At 47.3% G+C, this 22,221-nt stretch overlaps 1 protein-coding gene across 1 annotated transcript in view; it reads right to left on the minus strand.

Moving 5' to 3' along the window:
* GLT1D1 (glycosyltransferase 1 domain containing 1) overlaps window positions 1–22,221 on the minus strand; it is a 71,880-nt gene that overhangs the window by 32,329 nt on the left and 17,330 nt on the right. The window contains exons 3-6 of the mRNA XM_084763645.1: window positions 20,600–20,705; window positions 15,222–15,273; window positions 6,682–6,718; window positions 5,266–5,322 (exon numbers count right to left, since the gene is read on the minus strand). Coding sequence (XP_084619771.1) covers window positions 5,266–5,322; window positions 6,682–6,718; window positions 15,222–15,273; window positions 20,600–20,705 — 252 coding nt within the window. The remainder of the gene's footprint in view (window positions 1–5,265; window positions 5,323–6,681; window positions 6,719–15,221; window positions 15,274–20,599; window positions 20,706–22,221) is intronic.

The raw sequence follows: 22,221 nt of genomic DNA on the forward strand, positions 1-22,221 counted from the left end.
GAAAGAAGAAGGAAAGGGAAGCAGTGGGCCAGCCGTGAGGACCCCTGAGGTGGGAAAGTGGTCTCACTGAATTAGAAGAAAAATCTAAATACGTAAGCCAAATGCTGCACCAAGATGGCATTCCAGGAGCTTATAGAATTGCCTGGGGAGACTCTCATGTGTCCCTGGGGTGACACGGGTGCTGAGGACACACATCCCTTCCTGGACCACCTCTCAAAACAGCCCCTTGAGCTCCTGTTGGCCCAGTTGGGAGGTACTGGGGAAATCTAGCCTTGTACCCTCTAGGATCCAGATAATTTGGAAAGACAGCCCTAGGGAGAGGCTGGTCCATGGACTCCGCCCCCCCCCCCCAGCTCTGTTTTCCACAGGATCCTGCTTATAACTCACAGGAAGATATGCTGAGAACACATGAGGCCTGTGTGTCAGACACGGTGCTTACACACGATGAAAAACATACTCCAGGGCATGGAGAGAGAGACTCCAGTGGTTAAGGGTACTCGCTGCTCCTGCAGAGGGCACGGGATCAGTGCCCATCATCTATAGGGCAGCATCAAACCACCTGAAACTCTGAGTTCCAGGGGATCCGATGCTCTCCTCTGGCCTCTGTGGGCACCAGATGTGTTATCTTCGTCATGCACATAAAAGCACACACACATGGACATATAAAAATAAATTTTAAGAAACCCAAACACACTCCAAGCTGCAGGCGGATGATGGTAGAATGACGCGCCCTCAAAATAGGATTCCTATGCCGGGCGGTGGTGGCGCGCGCCTTTAATCCCAGCACTGGGGAGGCAGAGGCAGGCGGATCGCTGTGAGTTCGAGGCCAGCCTGGTCTACAAAGCGAGTCCAGGACAGCCAAGGCTACACAGAGAAACCCTGTCTCGAAAAACCAAAAAAAAAAAAAAAAAAAAAAAAGGATTCCTACAAGGTTACAGATAATCTTGCTCCCCCTTGCTCGGCCACCTGTTGGGAGAGCCTGTCCCACCTTGAGCTGGCAACTCTGGGAGGTAGGGGCACAGAAAGGAAATGAGAGCTACGCGCTGCAATTATTTCTGTCCCCTTTCCCCTTCGGGAAAGGGACTGCCCTCTCATGGTGTGCACCAATAAACGCAGTCCCGTCTAGACTCCTGTGTCTTTCCATCTACTGTCCCTTGGAGCTACCTCAGAGAGCGTGTCTAGCCTGGAGGAAGCCCTGGATCCTCTCATTAGCGAGGCATAAACCAGGTATGGTGACGCATGCCCACAATGCTAGCAACTCAGAAGGTGGAGGCAGGGGGATTTAGAAGTTCAAGGCCACGCGCACCTATACAGCAAATGTAAAGCCATCCTGGGCTACATGAAACCCTCTATCAAAAACGTTATTTAAGTGAAAATAAAATTTAAAAAAACCACATCCTTCGGATGGACTTCGTGCTAGGTGCCCTGATATTTTCTATTCAATTTTTTAAAGTGCTCACCCCCAACTCTCTAAATTGATTTTGAGCCTCCTGACCCAGAAGACCCTGGAGGGAGAGACGGAGTAAATCCTATATCCGTTGCACCTCTCAAAGCATCTTGCTGGGCTGGAGATTAAATGTAATGAAAATTCAGGAAACTAAATTAGGGAGTGACAGACGAGGGCATTCCCTGCATGATCTTCTTCCGGAAATAAAAAAAGGGGGGGGGGGGGAATGAAGAAAGAAAGAAAATTCAGAGAAGAAACTGGCATGTCCTGCCCACAGAGAGAAGGCTCACTTACAAACAGATGAACACTCAAAAACCCCAACCAGAGAGCCGAGGGCTGGAGTCCAGCACACTTGGGTGCGACTGGACTCCATCTAGCACAGACGGTCTCAACCTGTGGATCGTGACCCGTCCTTCGGCAAACCTCTATCTCCCAAAATATCCACATTATGACTCATAGCAGTAGCAAGATTACAATCATGACGTAGCAACAAAAATAACCTTATGGCTGGGGGTCGTAGCAGTAGGAAGGCTGGGAACCTGGCAGGGCCCCCCCCCACCCCCCGCAGCCCTTGGCAGCCTTAAGGGAAATTGTTCTGCTTGTTTTCAGTTTTAAAAAGGGGACAGAAAGAGATGGGCCTGAGGAGGCTTGAATAAAGCAGGTGCTACCTAAAGCCTGAGTGACTCGTGTTCGCTGTGTAAGTCAGAGCTGGTGCCTGCAGCCTGCCCGTGCTCATGCTGCGCTATAACTAATGATAGGTGCAGGTGTGAGCCCAACCCTGTCACGTACACAGTTGTGTGTGTGTTTAACATAGGTTGGCATATTTTTAGCTCCAAAACAAAACGTGCCCACCCCCCACCACCACACATCCCCACCCCTACCCCCCTCACACACACACACCCTGCTACCTTCTTTTTTGTTTGTTTCTTTTGTTTTTTGGTTTTTCGAGACAGGGTTTCTTTGTGTAGCCTTGGCTGTCCTAGACTCGCTTTGTAGACCAAGCTGGCCTGGAACTCACAGCGATCCACCTGCCTCTGCCTCCCGAGTGCTGGGATTAAAGGCGTGTGCCACCACCGCCCAGCCTGAAACCCTGTCTTGAAAAAACAAAACAACAAAAACCAACCAAACAAGAATAGAGATTCAGTAGCACCGTCACCCCATAGGAAAACCAAATGGGTTTTCTTAGAAATACACAGGAGCTGGGCGGTGGTGGCGCATGCCGTTAATCCCAGCACTCGAGAAGCAGAGGCAGGCGGATCATTGTAAGTTCGAGGCTAGCCTGGTCTACAGAGTTAGTCTAGGACAGCCAAGGCTACACGGCGAAACCTTGTCTTGAAAAACCAAAAAGAAAAAAAGAAAAAAAAGAAAGAAATACACAAGGAAGGGGGGTTTAGGATGTTAGGGTCTCCACCACTTAGAAAAACAAACAGGTTCGAGAGAGTTGAAGGAGGGCGGGAGGAGACGCGGGTATGGTGGCACAAGTCTGTGGTCCCAGCACTTGGGAAGAAGAGTCAGGAGTTCAAGACCAGCCTCCATGGCATAGCAAGTTTAAGGCCAAGCTGGGCTACCTGTGACCTTGTTTCAAAGAAGAGGAAGAGGAATGGGGAAAAGGAGGAAAAGGAAGATAGACAAGCGCGTAGGGGTATATGTGGAGACAGACAGACAGACAGACGGAATGTGTGCGAGAGAGATGATGACGACGATGATGATGATATAAATAAGCAATATAAACAAGATAAAAATGGGTGATGGCTATTTTGTGTGCTGGACACAGTCTGGGATATCTTGGGAAGAGTCTCAGTGAGGGATTGTAGAGGATGACCTGTAATCGGATGTTTGAGGAGCAGGCTATAAACTTGGTGACTCACCAACTTGAATAGTCACACGAGGTTCTACTCTACCTGCCCACCCTCCACACCCTCAGTGGGCATCTGCTCACTCAGAGCCCAAATCAAATACATTACATCTTCTGTTCATCATCTGAGGCTCAGAGAAGTGCCAGATGAGACAGAGAAGGGACGACGGGCCAGGCTATCCGCTAAGACCAAAACTCAATAGAGACGATCAACTGTACAAAGGGGAACTCACACCTGACTGGAAAACCCAGAGAGAAATTCTAAGGGCTTCCCTGCTTAGCTGTCTTCCCTCCTGCAATCGGCTACTACCCCAGCCACAACCAGCGTCCACGTGCACCGACGATTCTAAACCAAGTTTCTAACTATTCCCATTGAGATGGAACAGTGGTAGCCAAGTCCCCTCATGGGGAAAAAAAATGCCTTCAGTGGAGTATTTTAAACCTCCTGGCTGTTCTGTTACTCCACTCCAAGTCCAAACATCAACCCTGAGACTAAGGGTTGCCATTCAGCTTTCAGTAATTATGGGTCTCAGTCACGCCTCCTTCATGTCCTAATATAATGAAACTGAAATAACCTTAAGGCAGGCAATCTAAAGGGCCCTCCCTGCCCTCCCCCCTCCCCCCGCTTAGTTTTGACAAATTGTACCCACATGCTGACATGAAGAAACAATGGGGTCTCAGGGGTTCATTTGTAATGTAGGGGAACAGCCATGCCGCTGTCACGGGGATTGATGAGCATGCTACGGAAATTTTTTCTAAGAAAGTGCTTGGGATTTTTCTTGTCCATGGAAATGAAGGCTGATGTGCCGTCTGTGGCGGAGATTTTGGGTGAGCCTTTTGCGGGTGGAAACAGGCTTCGGGGATGCCCTCACATCAGCTGTGGATGGGGAGCTGATTTCAAATTTAGACTCTTGGGAGTTTACAGCAAAAGCCTGTAGCTTCAATTCCCCACCCACCCACCCCCACTCCTGGGGTCCCACAGTTTGGACCCTGAAAACACTACTAAACACAGGGTTGGGGAGACAGGAGGATTCATGGGGCTCACTGCCCAGCCATCCTGGACTACTTGGTGATGAGCTCCAGGCCACTGAGAGACAGTGTCTCAATCACCAAGGTGGATGGCTCCTAAGGATGACACCTGAGGTTGCCCTCCGGCATCTACACACACCCACGGGCACACACCTGAATGAACACACACAAGCAACCAACACTAAACAGCCCTGTTGCCATCTGGGAAAACATGTTGGGTTAAAACAGAAGAATTCTTGTCTTCAAATCTCGTATCAGTAGACAGCTTTGCCTGTTCTAGCATTTATGACCCAGAAAGTCTGGGGTGGCAATCTAATTGGAAACTTTTGATCCTAAAAAACATCATATACTGCAGCTCTTGTTTATAGGCAGCCTGTATTTAAAATCCTTTTCACAGTGAACTTCTGCTCAAGCACGATGGCTGAGCTTACTTCACACCATGAGTGGAAGCCAAAGAAAGTGGCTACGTTTCTCTGAGCTCCACCACAGGCTAGAAACAGCCCCTCCCCGACACCAGCGATAGGCTGTGCCCTGATGCCACCTTGGCAGGCAACAGTCTTGCAGGGTGCATGGGGCTCAGATGCTAAGTGTACAGTCTCACGCAGAAACCCGCTGTTGAGGATGCTCCCTCAGAAACCATCCAAGCAAACGCATGAAGAAGAACGAGGGGGGGGGAGGGCAGGGGGGGAGGGTGGGGGGGCAGGGGGGGGAGGGTGGGGGGGCAGGGGGGGAGGGTGGGGGGGAGGGGGAGGGTGGGGGGGGAGGGGAGGGCAGGGGGAGGGGGGAGGGGGGAGGGGGGGAGGGTGGGGGGGGAGGGGGGGTCACACAAAGCATTGTAGAAAGAGAAAAGCGGGGACCAGCAAGATGGTTTCAAACAGGGGCAGATGGCAAAGGATGCTTCTGGCAAAGTCCCAGGAAGGGAGCCATTCCTTACCTGATTGCCGGAGGAAGGTGTTCCAATTAAAGTTGGCATTTGGTATCGTTGCGATTCCTGGTGGAAGCAGTATGAGAGAGAGAGAGAGAGAGAGAGAGAGAGAGAGAGAGAGAGAGAGAGATGGGGTGGGGGAAAGAGAGAGAGGGAGGGAGAGAAATGAGGTTTTGGTTCTTACAAAATCATTCCAACTTCCCGAGCACTACAGTGGAGCTTCATGGGCCCCTGAGCCCAGAGGTTGAATGCACCCGTGGATTCCACTAGCACCATCCCGCCTGCTCGCACCACCCTGCTCGCACCATCCCATTCGCTTGCCATCCCATTCGCTTGCCATCCCACTAGCACTATCCTATCCCTCTTGCTTGCCATCCTTTCACAACCATCCCACACACATCATCCCTGCTTACAACCATCCGGTCCCGCTGGCACCATCCCACTTGTACCAACCCATCTCACTCGCACCATCCCACTTTTTTTTGTTTGTTTGTTTCTGTTTTTGTCTTGTTTTGCTTTTGTTTTTCAAGACAGGGTCTCTCTGTGTAGCCTTGGCTGTCCTGGACTCACTTTGTAGACCAGGCCTGCCTCTGCCTCCTGAGTGCTGGGATTAAAGGCGTGCAACAACACGCCCAGCCCTGTCTTTTCTTCTAATGTTAGAAAACAATAGAAATGTATCCTCTCCTACTTGTTCTAAGTACATCTCAGAAACTATATTATCTCATCAGCCGACAGTTTCTTCAAGTTGGGAGTGTCTGGGGGCTAGCAAAATGCCTCCATAGCTGGAGTGAAGGCACTTGCCACCAAGCCTGACTTCAATCCTTGGGACTTACATAGTGGAAAGAGAGAGCCAAGCCAGGTGGTGGTAGCACTGTCTCAAACAAAGAGGAAGAAGCTGGGCGTGGTGGTGCATGCCTGTAATGCCAGCATTCAGGAGGCAGAGGCAGGTGGATCACTGTGAGTTCGAGGCCAGCCTGGACTACAAAGCAAGTCCAGGATAGCCAAGGCTACACAGAGAAACCCTGTCTCAAAAGAGAGAGAGAGAGAGAGAGAGAGAGAGAGAGAGAGAGAGAGGGAGGGAGGGAATGAAAACTAAATACTGAAAGTTGTCCTCTTTCATATGTGTGTTGTGTATGTGAACACAAATGAGTAAAATAAATGTAATAAGTTGACAGGTGGTGGTGGCTCACGTCTTTAGTCCTAGCACTCAGGAGGCAGAAGCAGGAGGATCGCTGTGAGTTTGAGGCCTGCCTGGTCTACAAAGTGAGTCCAGTATTGTCAAGGCTGCCCAGATAAACCCTGTCTCAAAAAACCAAAATGTAATAAGTTGTATATGTACTATATAATATATATATTTGTGTATGTATGTATGTATGTGTGTGTGTATGTATGTATGTATGTATGTATGTATATATCAATTCTTACCTTGACTCTGGACAAAGATCTTCCCAATAGCATGTGGCTTTTGAAAGGGGAAGAAAAATGGGGAGAGTTAATCTGATGGTCCAAGCATTCTATACATTTTAGATATTAAGATAAATATCCTCTTGGAAACATCTCTAAGCCACCCACAAGGGCCTGTAAGGAGAACAGAGTTACTTCCACTCCTAATGGGCTTTGTTGTTAATAACACAGAGTCTCTAAGAAGAACAAAGAAAGAAATCCATCTTAATGCAGCCTCACCGGGCTGTCAGCAGGAAAAGTCCCAAAGCCCAGGAGTGCATCTGCGCCTGCGCCTGCACCTGCGCCCGAAGCAGAGGTGGGTGGGACTTGGCAGTCAGCAACTTTGTTTCCGGTCCGAGGAAGAAGGAGAGAGGAGGGAGAGAGGGAAAGAAAAGGGAGAGGGACAGACAGGGAGGAAGAGGAGAGGAGGAGGGGGAGGAGCCAAAGACCGCAAGAGTTGGCCAATGGGAAAGATAGGTTGACCTCAAGACTTGGCAGCGCCCTCAGTGTTTCCGGAATCCAGGAAGAGGCAGAGGTCCCCACTTTTGCACTCTCCCTCCTCCCTCTCTTCGTCCTCTTCCCCTCCTTCAATCCTATCCTACCTCCCCTTTCTCCTCTTCCCCTTTTGAACCTAGATACCAACTTCTTATTCATCGTGGCATTTCCTGGTGAAAAGTGTACAGAGCCACCAAGTGGCAGAGTTCATTTCTCCAGGTCCTAGAAAAGCTTAAATGAAAAAAAAAAAAAAGGGGTGGGGGGTGGAGGGGTTCGGGCCTGGAGAGATGGCTCAGAGGTTAAGAGCACTAATGGTACTCTTCCTGAGGTCCTGAGTTCGATTCCCCGCAACCACATGGTGGCGCACAACCATCTGCAATACCTTCTGGTCTGCAGATGTACACACAAGCAGAGCACTGTATAATAATAAATAAATAGACCCCCCCCCAAAAGAAAACAGAAATCCTTAAATGTCACATTTGACACAGAGGTGGGAGCTGCAGAGGGGCAGGAAATCCTCTGTCCCACGGCGGATGCTTGTAGTCAAAATATAGACCTCTGGAGGTGAGAAAGAGGCGGATGGAGGTGAGCAGCTGGGACCAACATCGCTTATCTTGTGATCTAAATAGTCTGATGAAGGCAGATGAAGCGCATGCGGGTGTGGAGCGTGTACACATATGCATGCGCACGCACATATATGTGGAGGGCACAGCACCACCGCTAACAAAGCAAGGCCTGACACGTATAGGGTACGTACACCGGTCCTCAAACTAATTTGCCAGGTGGGGGAGCAAGCTGTGATAACACAGCCTAGACAGGCAGACACTCCATGGTAAGATGCAGAACCAGCCACTGGTAAGAGAAAGAATGGCTTCCATTCCAGAACACTGAGGTTCGCTTCATTTGGGGGTTGCCTTCCCTGTCCTACTCAAGGCACCATCCAGCAGGCACAGCTGTCCCTGAGGGAATCCCTTGAACCCCCGCCCCCAAGCCTTTAACAAGGAAATAATTCATAATTTTCTCAGCTAGGCACAGTGGCATGTGCCTATATTTTCCTCACTTCGGAGATGAAAGCAGGAGGATTGCCTTGAGTTTGAGGCCAGCCTGGGCTATAAGAGGGACCCTGCCTCAAAACAAAACAAGATGAAAATCTCCCACTTAAGGTAATTGAGGCCATCTGCAAAATGAAACATAAAATGAGGAATGTAGACAGGCAAGTTATCCTGTGGTACCCTAGCCCTCACTCGCACATAAAAATTAGAAAACAGTAACAAGCTCAAAGGCACGCTAGGTAAACCTGCAAGGTGGGCTGTGGTCTTCAGGGCCTCACTGCTTCGGAGCAGGACTCTCTCAGGGCCTTCCAGTGGCCCTGTGCCTGAACTGACATGTCTCCGTAGACCGTGTGCCATGCCCCGAGCCCAGCTTTTGCCAGGGTTCCAAACCACTCATCTTCAGGCTCGAAGCCTCTCCATTGTTAGATTCCATATTTGGGACCATATCCACATCCTGGGCCTTCCCTGCCCCCCCCACCCCCACCCTATGTATTTAAAACGGGCCTCCTGTAGCTGGGGCTAGCCTCAAACAAGCTAGGTAGCTGAGGGTGACCTTTAATTTCAGATTCTCCACTCCTGAGTAATTTGCATTACAGAGGCACACCACCAAGAGTGGGGGGCTAGGGGATGGAACTGGGGGGCAGGGAGGGGTTGCGCATGCTAAGGGGCACACTATCTACTGAATTATACCCCCAGGCCGGTTATAAAAATGCGTTCCGAATCTGCCCCGCGTGTGTTTTCACGGTGAGACCCTGCCTTGTTTTACAGTGTTCGCTTCTCTCCTTGCTTTGTGAGAGATTTATATGTAAGCAAGTAGAAAGGTAAACAGCCTCTCAGAGAAGTGCCAGTCTGTGTGTGATCTGCATTGATACAACGTGTGAACACTGTGTGGATGGATGGTGATTTCCTCGGAGCAATTTGTAACCATTATATATACATTCTTTTAAGAGAGCTACGGAGCGGGAGTCATTTTTGTTATTTCAAGCCGAAGTTATTATTTTTGCCGCCTGTTGAGCCTTAGACACTGCATCTATATTACAAGAACTTTTAATGTAGTTCCCACGTGCAGGACGTTTAATATCAGAAGATTGGCTTTTTTTTTTATTATACTAACTGGAGACCGGGAGGTCTTTTCATAGCTGTAGCCTAATCTTTCTTTTTCTCTGCCTTCTCCCTCATCTTGTGGTACTGGGGGGCGGGGGCGGAGGGGCTGGAGGGTGGGGTCAGAGACAAGTGCTATAATTGAGCCACGCCTCCATCCCTCATCCATCAAGTTAAGCCCCAGCCCCTCCCTGGTGGGTTCTAGGAAGGCGCTGTACAGCGGAGAGCCCCGCCCCCAAGGTTGCCACGCCCCCTCCCGCCCCGGTATTAGTTTTATTCTTTCTATAAAACGAGTCTCTTACAAAGCCACACTTTTTTTTTCAGAACATGTACCTAACGGGATATTGCCTTTTCATATCAACTGATTAGTCAAATTAAGTAATAAGTTCCCATGGGCATTAAAATGGATTCTTAATGCTCTCCCCCTTCTTCTTAAAATAGCACATAAGTCAGCCTCGGTTCTTAGCATTTTAGGCTTTCATTAGATCCCAGAGAAGTGGCCCTGAGAGATGAGTGACAAATTCACAAGTGTCCCAGTGCAGCAGCTATTTCTTCCCATTGCAGGGTTCAGTAGCCAGCTTGATTAATTCTGGGTAGAAAAGGGACCTAAAGGGGGACATCTTGACTTTTTATACTTGTATTCGAAAGTTTATTTCTTAGCCGGGCACCGTGGTACACATCTTTAATCTCAGCACTCGGGGAGGCTGAGGCAGAGGCAGGCGGATCTCTGTGAGGTTGAGGCCAGCCTGGTCTACAAAGAGAGTCCAGGGCAGCCAAGGCTACGCAGAGAAACCCTGTCTCACAACCACCACCACCCCAAGAAAAGAAAGAAAGACAGAAAGAAAGAGTGCCCAGCTCAGAAAGTGTACTTCTAATGAGGATAGTAGGAAGGTTCTGGGTTTAGCATGTCACCACACCCAACTTAATCACCTTTCTAAATGAAGGTGGAGAAAATACAGGTTTAAGTTTTGAACTGGATTTTCTGCTCAAAACTACATTTATATTCATGATCTGTATATATGCATATATGCATATTCTCTTTTTTAAAATGCCAGAGAAGGGGAGGGGAGGAGAAGGAAAGGGGTAGGGAGAGGGGGGGAGGGGTAGAGGGAGGGAGGGGAGGGAAGAGAAACCATGCACACGCAGTACCCACAGAGGCCAGAAGAGGGCACAGGATCTCCTGGGACTGGAGGTACAGACAGTTAAGCTGCCATACGGACAATGGGAATTGAACCTGGGTCCTCTGCGAGAGCAGCTAGTGCTCCAAACCACTGAGCCATCTCTGCAGCCTCCATAGTCTCTCTTTTGAAGTCACAAAGTGCTAGGCATGGTAGTGGCTCCAAAACTCTTAATCCTAGCACTCAGGAGGCAGAGGCAGGCCCATCTCTTTGAGTTCAAGGTCAGCCTGGACTACATAGGGAATTTCAGGTCAGCCAGGGATACATGGTGAGACCCTGCCTTTAAAAAAAAAAAAAAAAAAGAGGAGGAGGAAAGAAAGCACAGAGCACTAGAAACAAAAATCTTTGTAAACTAGGATTGCTGATATCTGGTCACATTTTGCTAATACTTAGATAAGATGAACAAAACTACAGCCTGAGTCAAGCCTGCCTTCAAAACAGACAACATAAAATTAAAAACCAAAGCTGGCTTTTCCTCCAGGAAGATTAAGGACCGAGTTGTTCAAAACACATTATCCCCGTTCACGGTACACGAATCAAAGTCTCTCCTCAAAAATCTATCCAAGAGAATTCCATAAACACAGCGGGGAAAGAAATCTTTATATTATTTATACATATTTGTATTTGAGAGAAATTGAATCAGATAAAGGTATTGGGCTGAACTTTATTGCAAAATCCACCCACCAATCCTGTACAAAAATGCGTATTAAAAACAGCTTCACTTTCAAATTTAATAACTGTCCCCCAGCCTTTAAGCTATGAAAACAAGTTAATCTCCTCTTTTATTAGGTTTATGTCAGTACCTCCTACATCCTCATCCGGGACCAAGCCATCTTAGCTACTTCACAGTTTTTTCCTTCCTTATTGTTTTTTTTTTTTAATTAAAGATTTATTTTTGTTTTTGATTTTTTTAGGGTTTTTTTGTTTGTTTGTTTGTTTTTTTAATGAAACAGGGTTTCTCTGTTTAGCCTTGACTGTCCTGGACTCACTTTGTAGACCAGGCTGGCCTCAAACTCACAGTGATCCACCTACCTCTGACTCCCAAGTGCTGGGATTAAAGGCGTGAGTAAAGATTTATTTTAAATTATAGAACATTTGTGGGTGTGAGTGTTTGTGCAACATGAGTGCAGGTGCCTATGGAGGCCAGAAGAGGGCGTCAGATATCCTGGATCCGGACTTAACAGGCAGTTGTGAGCTACTTAATGTTGGTGCTGGGACACGAACTCAGGTCTTCTTCGAGAGCAGTGTGTGTTCTTTATTGCTGACTTATCTTTGCAGTCCTCGTTTTTTTTTTTTTAATTAAAACACATTTGTTTTAATTATTTTATTTTATGCACATGAGTGTTTTGTATGTGTACCACATGCATGCTTGGGGCCTGCAGATGTCTTAACAGAGCATTAAATCCCCTGGAACTGGAGTTAAAGATGGTTGTGAGCTGCCACGTGTGTGCTGGGAATCAAAGCTGGGTTTTCTGGAAGTCAGTACTCTTGTTGTTTGTTTGTTTGTTTTTTCGAGACAGGGTTTCTCTGTGTAGCCTTGGTTGTCCTGGACTCACTTTGTAGACCAGGCTGGCCTCGAACTCACAGAGCTCCACCTGCCTCTGCCTCCTGAGTGCTGGGATTAGCGCCATGCAGTACTCTTAAGCACTGAGCTGTATCCAGCCTTTCAGTGTTTGCTTGTTTTCTCAAATGCTTGGTTACTATTCTTGGAAGAAGACTGCCAGAGCACAGATCCGGCTGAAGCCGGGTAGTATAGGAAACTGAGCTGGCATCCTGCCTGCCTCACTCTCAGATGACTGCCTTCTGCCCCTGAGCTTGCTAAAATTCTCTCTCTCTCTCTCTCTCTCTCTCTCTCTCTCTCTCTCTCTCTCTCGCTCTCGCTCTCGCTCTCTCTCGCTCTCTCTTCAAATTTTGACTTTATTGTTGGTAATCAATAAGGTGTTTTTCTTGTTTGGGTTTTTTTTAACCATATGTATTTATTTGTTTTGAGAGGGGCTTTGTGTGCACGTACTGTGGGCCATGTGTGGAGGCTGAAGATAACGTGAGGTAGTCAGTTCTCTCCTTCTGCCATGGAGGGATCTAGGGACTGAACTCAGGTCATCAGGCTTAAACGGCACCTATCACCTGCTGAGCAATGCATCTCACCAGCCTCCACTGGGATTTAAGTAAACGCCTGACAAACAGCTAAACAGGCAACATGCCTGCAACTTCACCCATGAGATTAAAATGAAAATGGTGTTTAAAAAAATAAAAAAAGGGCTTGTTTTGCACACTTGTGACCCTGGCACTTGTGAGGCGGAAGCGGAATAATCGGGACCACAGCATGAGATGGTTTCAAAAATGATTTATTAATGGTATGGCTTTCCGGGTGTGTTGGTGCACACCCTTTATCCCAGCACTTGGGAAGCAGAGGCAGATGGATCTCTGTGAGTTCGAGGCCAGCATGGTCTATAAAGCGAGCCTAGGACTCCAAGATAACACAGGGAAACCCTGTCTTGAAAAACTAAAATAATAATAATAATGATATGGCTTGGTGCGAACTGAGGTAAGCATTTGTCTTTTATGCTCACCTCCCTAGGTTCAACACCCCAGTGCAGCCCAAACAAAAGGAGAACCAGGGCTGCATGTGCTCTAAGCCAGGCGTGGGAGATGGCAGATGCCTGTAACCGCAGCACTTGGGAGGTAGAGGCTCAAGGAAAGCGCCAAGGTCAAGGCCAACCAAAGCAATACAGTGAAAAGCACATCCCCAGACTCAGTGGTAGAGTGCTTGCCTATGGAGCATAAGGCCCTGAGTTCAGTCCTCAATTCCAGTGCAGAGAAGAAGGAGGCAAAATTTAAAATTAAAAAAAAAAAGGAAAGAAAGAAAAATAAAGACAATAGCTACAAAAACAAGGGCTGGAGAGATGGCTCAGAGGTTAAGAACACTGACTGCTCTTCCAGAGGTCCTGAGTTCAAGTCCTAGCAACCACTAGGTGGCTCACAACCATCTATAATGTGATCTGATGCCCTCTTCTGGCCTGCAGGTGTACATGCAGGCAGAGCACTGTATGCATAATAATAAATAAATCTTTAAAAAACAAAAACAAGAAACAAAACCTGTGGCGTAGGGCCTGGAGAGATGACTCAGTCAGCGTTTAAGAGCCCTGGCTTCTCCTCCAGTGAATCTGGGTTTGAGTCCTTGCACCCACATGGTGGCTTACAACCATTCATAACTCTGATCCCAGAGGATCTAACACCCTCTACACCGTCTTCTCACACCCACTGGCACCAGGCACACGTGCGGTGTGCACAGACACATGCACAGGTAAAACATCTATACACAGCAAATACATCGCTATTAAACTGTGGCCTGGTCAATGCGCTGCTCAAATTTCATATCAGGGTATCGTAGAGATAGCCACGACACTTTGTTTAGTAGGCACAGAAGTGCCTTCCACATGTATGAATGTACCAGTCGGACTCAGACCATTTCAAAGCTGTACTAAGGGACTGGAGAGGGGCTGGAGAGATGGCTCAGAGGTTAAGAGCGCTGGCTGCTCTTCTAGAGGTCCTGAGTTCAATTCCCAGCAACCACAGGGTGGCTCACAACCATCTGTAATGGGATCTGATTCCCTCTTCTGGTGTTTGTAAAGACAGAGCACACACAGAGAATATTATATATATGCATATGTATATATGTATCCATATATAGAGAGAGAGAGACTGGAGCCGGGCGTGGTGGTGCACGCCTTTAATCCCACCCACTGGGGAGGCAGAGGCAGACAGATCACTGTGAGTTCGAGGCCAGCCTGGTCTACAAAGCGAGTCTAGGACAGCCAAGGCTACACAGAGAAACCCTGACTCAAAAAAAAACAAAAACAAAAACAAACAAATAAACAAAGAACCCAGCGTGGAGGAGGAGGAGGAAGGCACAAAGTCCTACTCCTTGCTGAGGAGCTTTTTGGCAAACGGATGGCTGCTGGGGAAAGGCGAGAGTCGGCTTTCTCTTGCCATGTGGTCCCTGGTAGGGCTGAGCACACTTCGGGGCAGTTCCGGCATGAAAGAGTACATGTGCCGCCAACTGGACTCCAGGGGTTTAAGAGGCAAGAGAGGATGCAAAGCTGGGTGGGTTGGGAAGGAAGGTAGTGCTGGGAAGGGGAGCTGAGAGGGATGAACGTGATCAATATACATTGTATGGGGTGGGGGAGGCGGTTCACTGGCCAATAACATGGACAGTTCTTGCAGAGGGCCGGGGTTCAATTCCCAGCACCAACATGGGATTCCCAGCTGTCTGTAATTCCAGCTCCAGGAAGCTCAGGCACCGGACAAGCATGCAGTGTGGTAGTCAGATACACGTGCAGGCAAAAAGTACCCAAACACACTGTCTTTTCAACTTTAAAAAGTTTGTCATACAATGTATGAAATTTGCAAAGAATTGATTTAAAAAAAATATTATTCCTTGCCGGGCGTGGTGGCTCATGCCTTTAATCCCAGCACTCGGGAGGCAGAGGCAGGCAGATCGCTGTGAGTTCAAGGCCAGCCTGGTCTACAAAGCTAGTCCAGGACAGCCAAGGCTAACACAGAGAGAGACCCTGTGTCTTTGTAGGGCACCCACACTGGAGAAGTGCAGCACACAACTGTGACATGCCACTGTGGCCCACTAGACTTCTTCCTTGTCCCCCAAACCCCACTGAAATGACAAGGGAAGAGCACGTACCCACTGCACCTGTGCTGTGTCCTTCATCGCCTCTGTGAAAGCCACGGCAAACCTGGTCAATGGGTAGAGATAACAGCCAATTAGGCTGGAATTCAATTAGCACAGCTGTGGAACAGCACTCACTGCCCAGCCGCTCATGAGACGGGGAGGATGCAGCTCTCAGCTCCATCCGTTGTCATTACTCCTGGTCACTGCCCATTAGGCCCCATCTCCACCCACAGCAGAGAAAGGTGTGGGGGGAGGGGAAATAAACTCAGTGATGCTCAAAGCCTCTTATTCCTCTTGTTCCTTTCACAAAAAAATAAAAAATAAATAAAAAAGTGCTGGGGAAGCAGAGATGAAAAATCAAAAGGCCAGGGCTGGGGAAGATGGCTCAGAAGTGAAGAGCACTGGCTGCTGTTCTTCCAGAAGACCCAGGTTCAATTCCCAGCAGCCGCATGGCAGCTCACAACTGTCTGTACCTGCAGTTCCAGGGGATCCAACACCCACACACAGACAGACATGCAGGTGAAACACCAACGCACAGAGAGAGATAAATAAATAAATAAATAAATAAATAAATAAATAAATAAATAGTCAAAGGCCAGAGCTGGTTGTGGTAGCACAGACCTGTAATCCCAGCACTGAGGAAGGCAGAGGTAGGCAGATCTCTGTGAGTTCGAGGCCAGCCTGGTCTACAATGCGAGTCCAGGACAACCAAGGCTACACAGAGAAACCCTGTCTTGAACTCCACCTCCCCCCTCCAAAAAGACCAGAAAACTACAATTCAGTAGATGACATAGTCAATATACTATGAGCATTCCAGGAGAACGCTGTGTGCCGCAGCGCCCAGATCTGGTATTGAGAACGCCTGCCTACCTGTTAAAATCACGTGGCGTGCACACATACCCTCGGGCACTAGTGTCATCTAAAAGAAAGTCTCTGGACATGTCTCTGAGGGGGGTTCTAGATTAGAAAACCTAAGTTGGGAAAGCCCACCCTATGAGCACCACCACGCCAGGGAGGAGTGGAACTGAGGCGCCTAACAAAAGGAAGTGAGCCGAGTGCCGGAGCAGCATTGTTCTCTGCTTCCTGAGTTGGGGGGTACTACGTAACCGGCGGCCTCATACTCCTGCTGTCATACCTGCCTCACGCTGATGGACTGGGGTGGACTGTGTACCCTCAAACACTGAGCCAGATTTAACCCTTCCTTTGTTTGTTGTTGTTGTTGTTGCTTTGAGACAGGTTTTCTCTGTGTAGCCCTGACTGGCCTGAGACTCCCTATGTAGAACAGGCTAACCTTGACCTTAAGAGGTCTGCCTGAGTGCTGGGGTGAAAAGTGTGCACTGCACCTGGGTCCTTCCTTCCTTCAGATGCTTCCGTCAAGTGTTTTGTCACAGCAGTGAGAGGTACTGTCCTGACTGATTTTATGTCATCTTGACCTGAGTTAGAGTCATCCCAGAGGAAGGAGCCTCAGGTAAGAAAATGCCTCCCTAAGATCAAGCCATGGCCAGGGCTGTAGGGCATTTTCTTAATTAGTCATTTATGGAGGAAGGCAGAGACCACTGTGGGCGGTGCCATCCCTGGGCAGGTGGTCCAGGGTTCTATAAGAAAGCAGGCTGGACGGGGCTGGAGAGAGTTAGGAGACTGCTCTTCCAGAGGTCGTGAGTTCAATTCCCAGCAACCACATGGTGGCTCACAACCATCTACGCCCTCTAATGCCCTCTTCTGTCATAAAGGGGCACAGGTAGATAGAGCACTCATGTACATGAAATAAATAAAATATTAAAAAAAAAAAAAAAAGAAAAGAAAGACAGCAATTTAGCAGGCCGGGCAAGCCATGAGGAGCAAGCCAGTAAGCAGCATCCCTCTGTGGCCTCTGGCTGCATCAGCTCCTGCCTCCAGGTTCCTGCCCTGACGTGCTTTGATGATGAACCGTGATGTGGAAGCACAAGCCAAATAAACCCTTTCCTCCCCAGCTTGTGTTTGATCATGGTGTTTGATCTCAGCCGTAGGAATCCCAACTAAGACAAAAATCAAACATGTAGGGCCCGGTGTGGTGGCGCACACCTTTAATCCCAGCACTCGGGAGGCAGAGGCAGGCGGATCTCTGTGAGTCTGAGCAGCCAGCCTGGTCTACAAAGCAAGTTCAGGACAGCCAAGGCTACACAAAGAGACCCTGTCTCAAAAAAACAAAAACAAACCATTCGAGGAAAGAATGCAAAGATGAGACTTGCAGGACAAACTGACATCCATGCCAAGTACAAAGTACACGCAAAGACTGGACCAGTACCGGCAATGAGGAAAAGAATGAGAGATCTAACGTGAACAAAAGGCCAGGGTCAGACTGAGACACACCTGCGAACAGCACAGCACAAAGGCAGAGAAGGGGTTAAATAGGTAGAAAAGGTTCCCACCCTCCTACACGGGATGAATCTTAAAACATGTAATGATAAAATTGGGGCCAGGATGGACAGATTGCTCAGTGGTTAGAGCGCTGGCTGCTCTACCAGAAGACTTTGGTTCAGTTTCCAGGACCCACATGATAGCTAAAACCATCTGTAACTCCAGTTCCATTTGACCTGCCTCCAAGAACACGACACACATATAATGCCAGACACATATGCAGGAAAACACCCATACACATGAAATAAAAATAAAGCAAAAGCACTTTTTAAAAATAAACAGTAAGAAGGGATAAGCGTTATTTTTCAGAAATGTACCTGGAAAGTAACTGATCCCAATTTTCAGATACACATCATTTAATTTTGATATTTATGATGTAATTTTTAGGCACTTATTACATCATAATTCTTAGAAGCTGGAAACCTAATCCTAAATTACGATTTAAAACTATACTGTAGGGCTGGAGAGATGGCTTAGAGGTTAAGAGCACTGTCTGTCCTTCCAAAGGTCCTGAGTTCAATTCCCAGCAACCACAGGTGGCTCACAACCATCTATATGAGATCTGGTGCCCTCTTCTGGTATACAGGCATACATGAGGGCAGAATACTTACTGTACAAATAATAAATAAATAAATCTTTAAAGAAAAAAAAACCCTATATTGGGGAGTAAGGGGGAAATGGGAGGGAGGGAAGAATGGGAGGATACAAGGGATGGGATAACCATTGAGATGTAACAAGAATAAATTAATAAAAAAAATTTTAAAAAAAACCCTATACTGTATAGGTCAGGCGGTGGTGGCATACACCTTTAATCCCAACATTTGGGAGGCAGAGGCAGGCGGATCTCTATGAGTTCAAGGCCAGCTTTGCCTACAGAGCGAGTTCCAGGACAGTTAGAGCTGTTACAGGGAATCTCTGTCTTGAAAAACCAAAAAACTATACTGTATAGGATGAAAGTTTATAATACTAAAAAAATTCACACAGCCCCAATAGAAAAAAAAAACCCACCTATTTTAAAAAGTGTCTGATTAAAAACGAAATGCTCAGCCGGGTGGTGGTAGCACATGCCATTAATTCCAGCACTCCGGAGGCAGAGACAGGCGGATTGCTGTGAGTTCAAGGCCAGCCTGGTCTACAGAGTGAGTCCAGGACAGTCAAGGATACACAGAGAAACCCTGTCTCAAAAAAACAAAAAAAACAAAAAAACAAAATTAAAAAAAAATTTAATTAATTAATTAAAAATGAAATGCTCACTATAAAGCCAGGCAAGCCCAATAGCCTCTCATTTATAGACACATGAGTCATGTGGTATCAGCAAGACATTCATGATTCATGTGTCTCTCTTGCCCACTGGCCTCAATCAATAACCCCCCCCCAAGAAAAAGGCAATATTTGTTTTAATAACAATGCAATAAATAACCCTAATGATAACACTGCAAGATGGATTTGTTCAATAATGTTTTCAGTAAATAGAATTACTTTTCTTCCACAAGGCTGTGCGGCATGAACTATGTAAACAGAAAGGTAATGTGTTTTTAGAATGTGCAAATAGTAGTAAGAAATCTGCACTAGTGGGTCATTTTTATTTTTAAGGGATGTGGTGTGTGTGTGTGTGTGTGTGTGTGTGTGTGTGTGTGTTTGCACCATGTGAGTGCAGTGCCTATGGAGGCCAGAAGAGGGCGCATATTCCCTGGAGCTGGAGTTATACTGCAGTTATGTCAGGAACTACCTTAATGTGGGTACAGGGAAAGGAACTCTGGTCCTCTGCAAAGGCAGCAAGTACTGTTGTTATTGTTGTTGTTGTCATCATTGTTGTATTTGGTTTCTTGGTTTTGTTTTATTTTGATTTTCTGTATATGAGTGTTTTTCCACATTCACACAGTGCTCACATAGGTCAGGAGGTGCTGGTCACAGCTAGTGTCTGGGGCAGGAGTTCCCGTACTATCCCCCACAGAACCATCAGATGCTTCATCACACAGAAGCACACCTGCATCCAACAGAGCTATGCTCTTGGAGGCTCTCTGGTCCTGGATGGCTAAGCCAAGATACAGAACCCCACTGGTGACTGTCGCTCCAATGCTTTACAGAAATCACAAGGCAGCACAGACAGGAGCCATACTGAATAGTGAATAGCCATATTGCAGAACAGTTACAAGGGTGACCCTTGGGCTGAGAAACCTAGCTTAGGCCTGCTTTGCTCTTTTTTTGTTTTGTTTTGTTTTGTTTTTCAAGACAGGGTTTCTTTGTGGGTTTTTTGTTTTGTTTTGTTTCTTTTTTTCTTTTTTTTCAAGACAAGGTTTCTCTGTTTTCTCTGTGTAACAGCTCTGGCTGTCCTGGACTCTCTCTCTGTAGACCAGGCTGGCCTCGAACTCACAGAGATCCACTCACCTCTGCCTCCCAAGTGCTAAAGGTGTGCTCCACTGTGCCTGGCTTGCTTTGCTCTTTTAAATCATCTATTCAGCCCTGAATCATGCTACGTTTCTGTAGTCCCAACGCTTAGGAGGTGCAGGCAAGAGCAGAATTCAAGGTCATCCTCAGCTGCCCAGAGGTCAAGACCTAGCCTGAGTTTACAAAAGAGCCTATTTCAGCATACACACACACACACACACACACACACACACACACACACACACCAGCTCTATACAGAACCTTCTGGAATGCTTGTGTAATATTAACAGTAGACCAGGTGCATTGTAACCTTGTTTGGTTACAATAAGAATTTTTAGCAAAATAAAACTATACTAGGCGCCAGTTTCCTTTTGTTGTTGTTGTTTTGAGACAGGGCCTCTTTATGTAGCCCTGGCTATCCGGGAACTTGCTATGTAAATCAGGCTTGCCTTAACTTTCAGATATCCACCTACCTCTGTCTCCCAAGTTTTTGGAATTAAAGGCGTGCACCACCGTGCCTGGCAAAAGCCCCATGACTGAGGGTGTGAGTTTGTTTTCCCTGGCAAGATGAAAACCCTCCCACAGAAAAGCACCCACAGCCTTACCTGGCTTCCTCCAGAACCTTTCCCATGACTTCATTTTTCTCTTTGTGATTGGCATCTTCATTTAAATCAGTCCCACCAAAGATGACCCCGAAAGGAATGCCGTGCCCTGCAAAATGGTGACACATGGAACAGACTGCGCAACAGGAGGCGTCCCTGACAGCTAGGCCTCAGCCATGAGGCAAAAGCAGAGGTTCCCTTAACACAGGGCTGTGTGGCTTGCCTGTCTGTCTGTCTGCCTGTCTGTCTGTCTTGAAAGACAGCTCTGTAGCCCAAGCTGGCCTGGGACTCTCAATTCTGCCTCAGCACTCCCAGGGCTGCTGTAATTACAGGTATGCACTACCACTCTCAGATGTGGGGTGTGTGTGTGTGTGTGTGTGTGTGTGTGTGTGTGTGTGTGTGTGTGAGAGAGAGAGAGAGAGAGAGAGAGAGAGAGAGAGAGAGAGAGATCTAGTTAATATAAAATATGGCTAATGTTTATTATTAGCTTTATAATTATTACAGCTTTTATACATATTATGCAGCTATAATATGCAGATATTAAAGATACCTAACCCGCTATCACAATCAATAAAGACACAGACACCTGATAGATTTTAGAATAGCCTTATTTCACCTGGAGCATGGCAGATATTACCTCCAGAGCTATCCTCACCTTCCTCCAAGCCCCCATATCACGTCATCTGCTCTAATAAATTCTATCTGAGCTACCGCCCACCCATAATTCCAAAATACTTGCTAATTCTGGGCTGCTTTCCTGTATCCATGCTGATCCGGCCATGTGTTTCTCTCCACCTAAGCCATCTCGGTGGTGGTTCTGCTTTCTTCTTCCTCCAATACCTGTCTGCTCCTTCCCAAGATCCTCCTCTTCGCCCAAAGCCCAAGAACCTAGGCCACGCCTACCTTCCTCTGGCCCTGCCGAAGTATCAGTGGTCAAACAGGAATAATTTCTTAGGCAAAGTTTACAGAACAAGGCCAGGTGTATGTATGTGAGACTCTGCTCCTCTGAGCAGCAACTAGATCTTGGGAGCCATCCGTGCATGCATGCGGACAAAACGTCCTGATAGGTAAAAAAAAAAAAAAAAAAAAAAAAGAAAATATATTAGCCAATGCTACACAGAAAAACCCTGTCTCAAACCACCATGCACACACCCCCCAAAAAAAATCTTCCAGGCATGGTGGTGTACGCCTTTAATCCCAGCACTTGGGAGGCAGAGGCAGGTAGGTCTCTGTGAGTTTAAGGCTGGCCTGGTCTACAAAGTGAGTCCAGGACAGCCAAGGCTACACAAAGAAACCTTGTCTGGAAAATCTTAAAAAAAAAAAAAAAAAAAAAAAAAAGGTCATCATTCATAACTGATTGCTGTGGAAGACCTGGCAAAGATGGAAGATGTTTTTGCTTTATTTCAAGTAAGAAAACTGAAGCTGGGGGGCCTGGCGCACACTTGTGAGCCAAGGCAGGGGAATTGTCAGGAGCTCAAGGCCAGCCTGGGCTACATAATGAGTTCTAGGTTAGCCTGGGCTATAAAACTGTAAGATCCTATCTCAAAAGCCTGAGTGTTGTGTTGCCTCCTGTAACCCTAGCATTTGGAAAGATGAAAGAGAACCAAAAGTCAAGGTCAACCTTA

Source organism: Acomys minous (genome assembly GCF_964271855.1).
Source record: "Acomys minous genome assembly, chromosome: 16".
Classification (NCBI taxonomy): Eukaryota; Metazoa; Chordata; class Mammalia; order Rodentia; family Muridae; genus Acomys; species Acomys minous.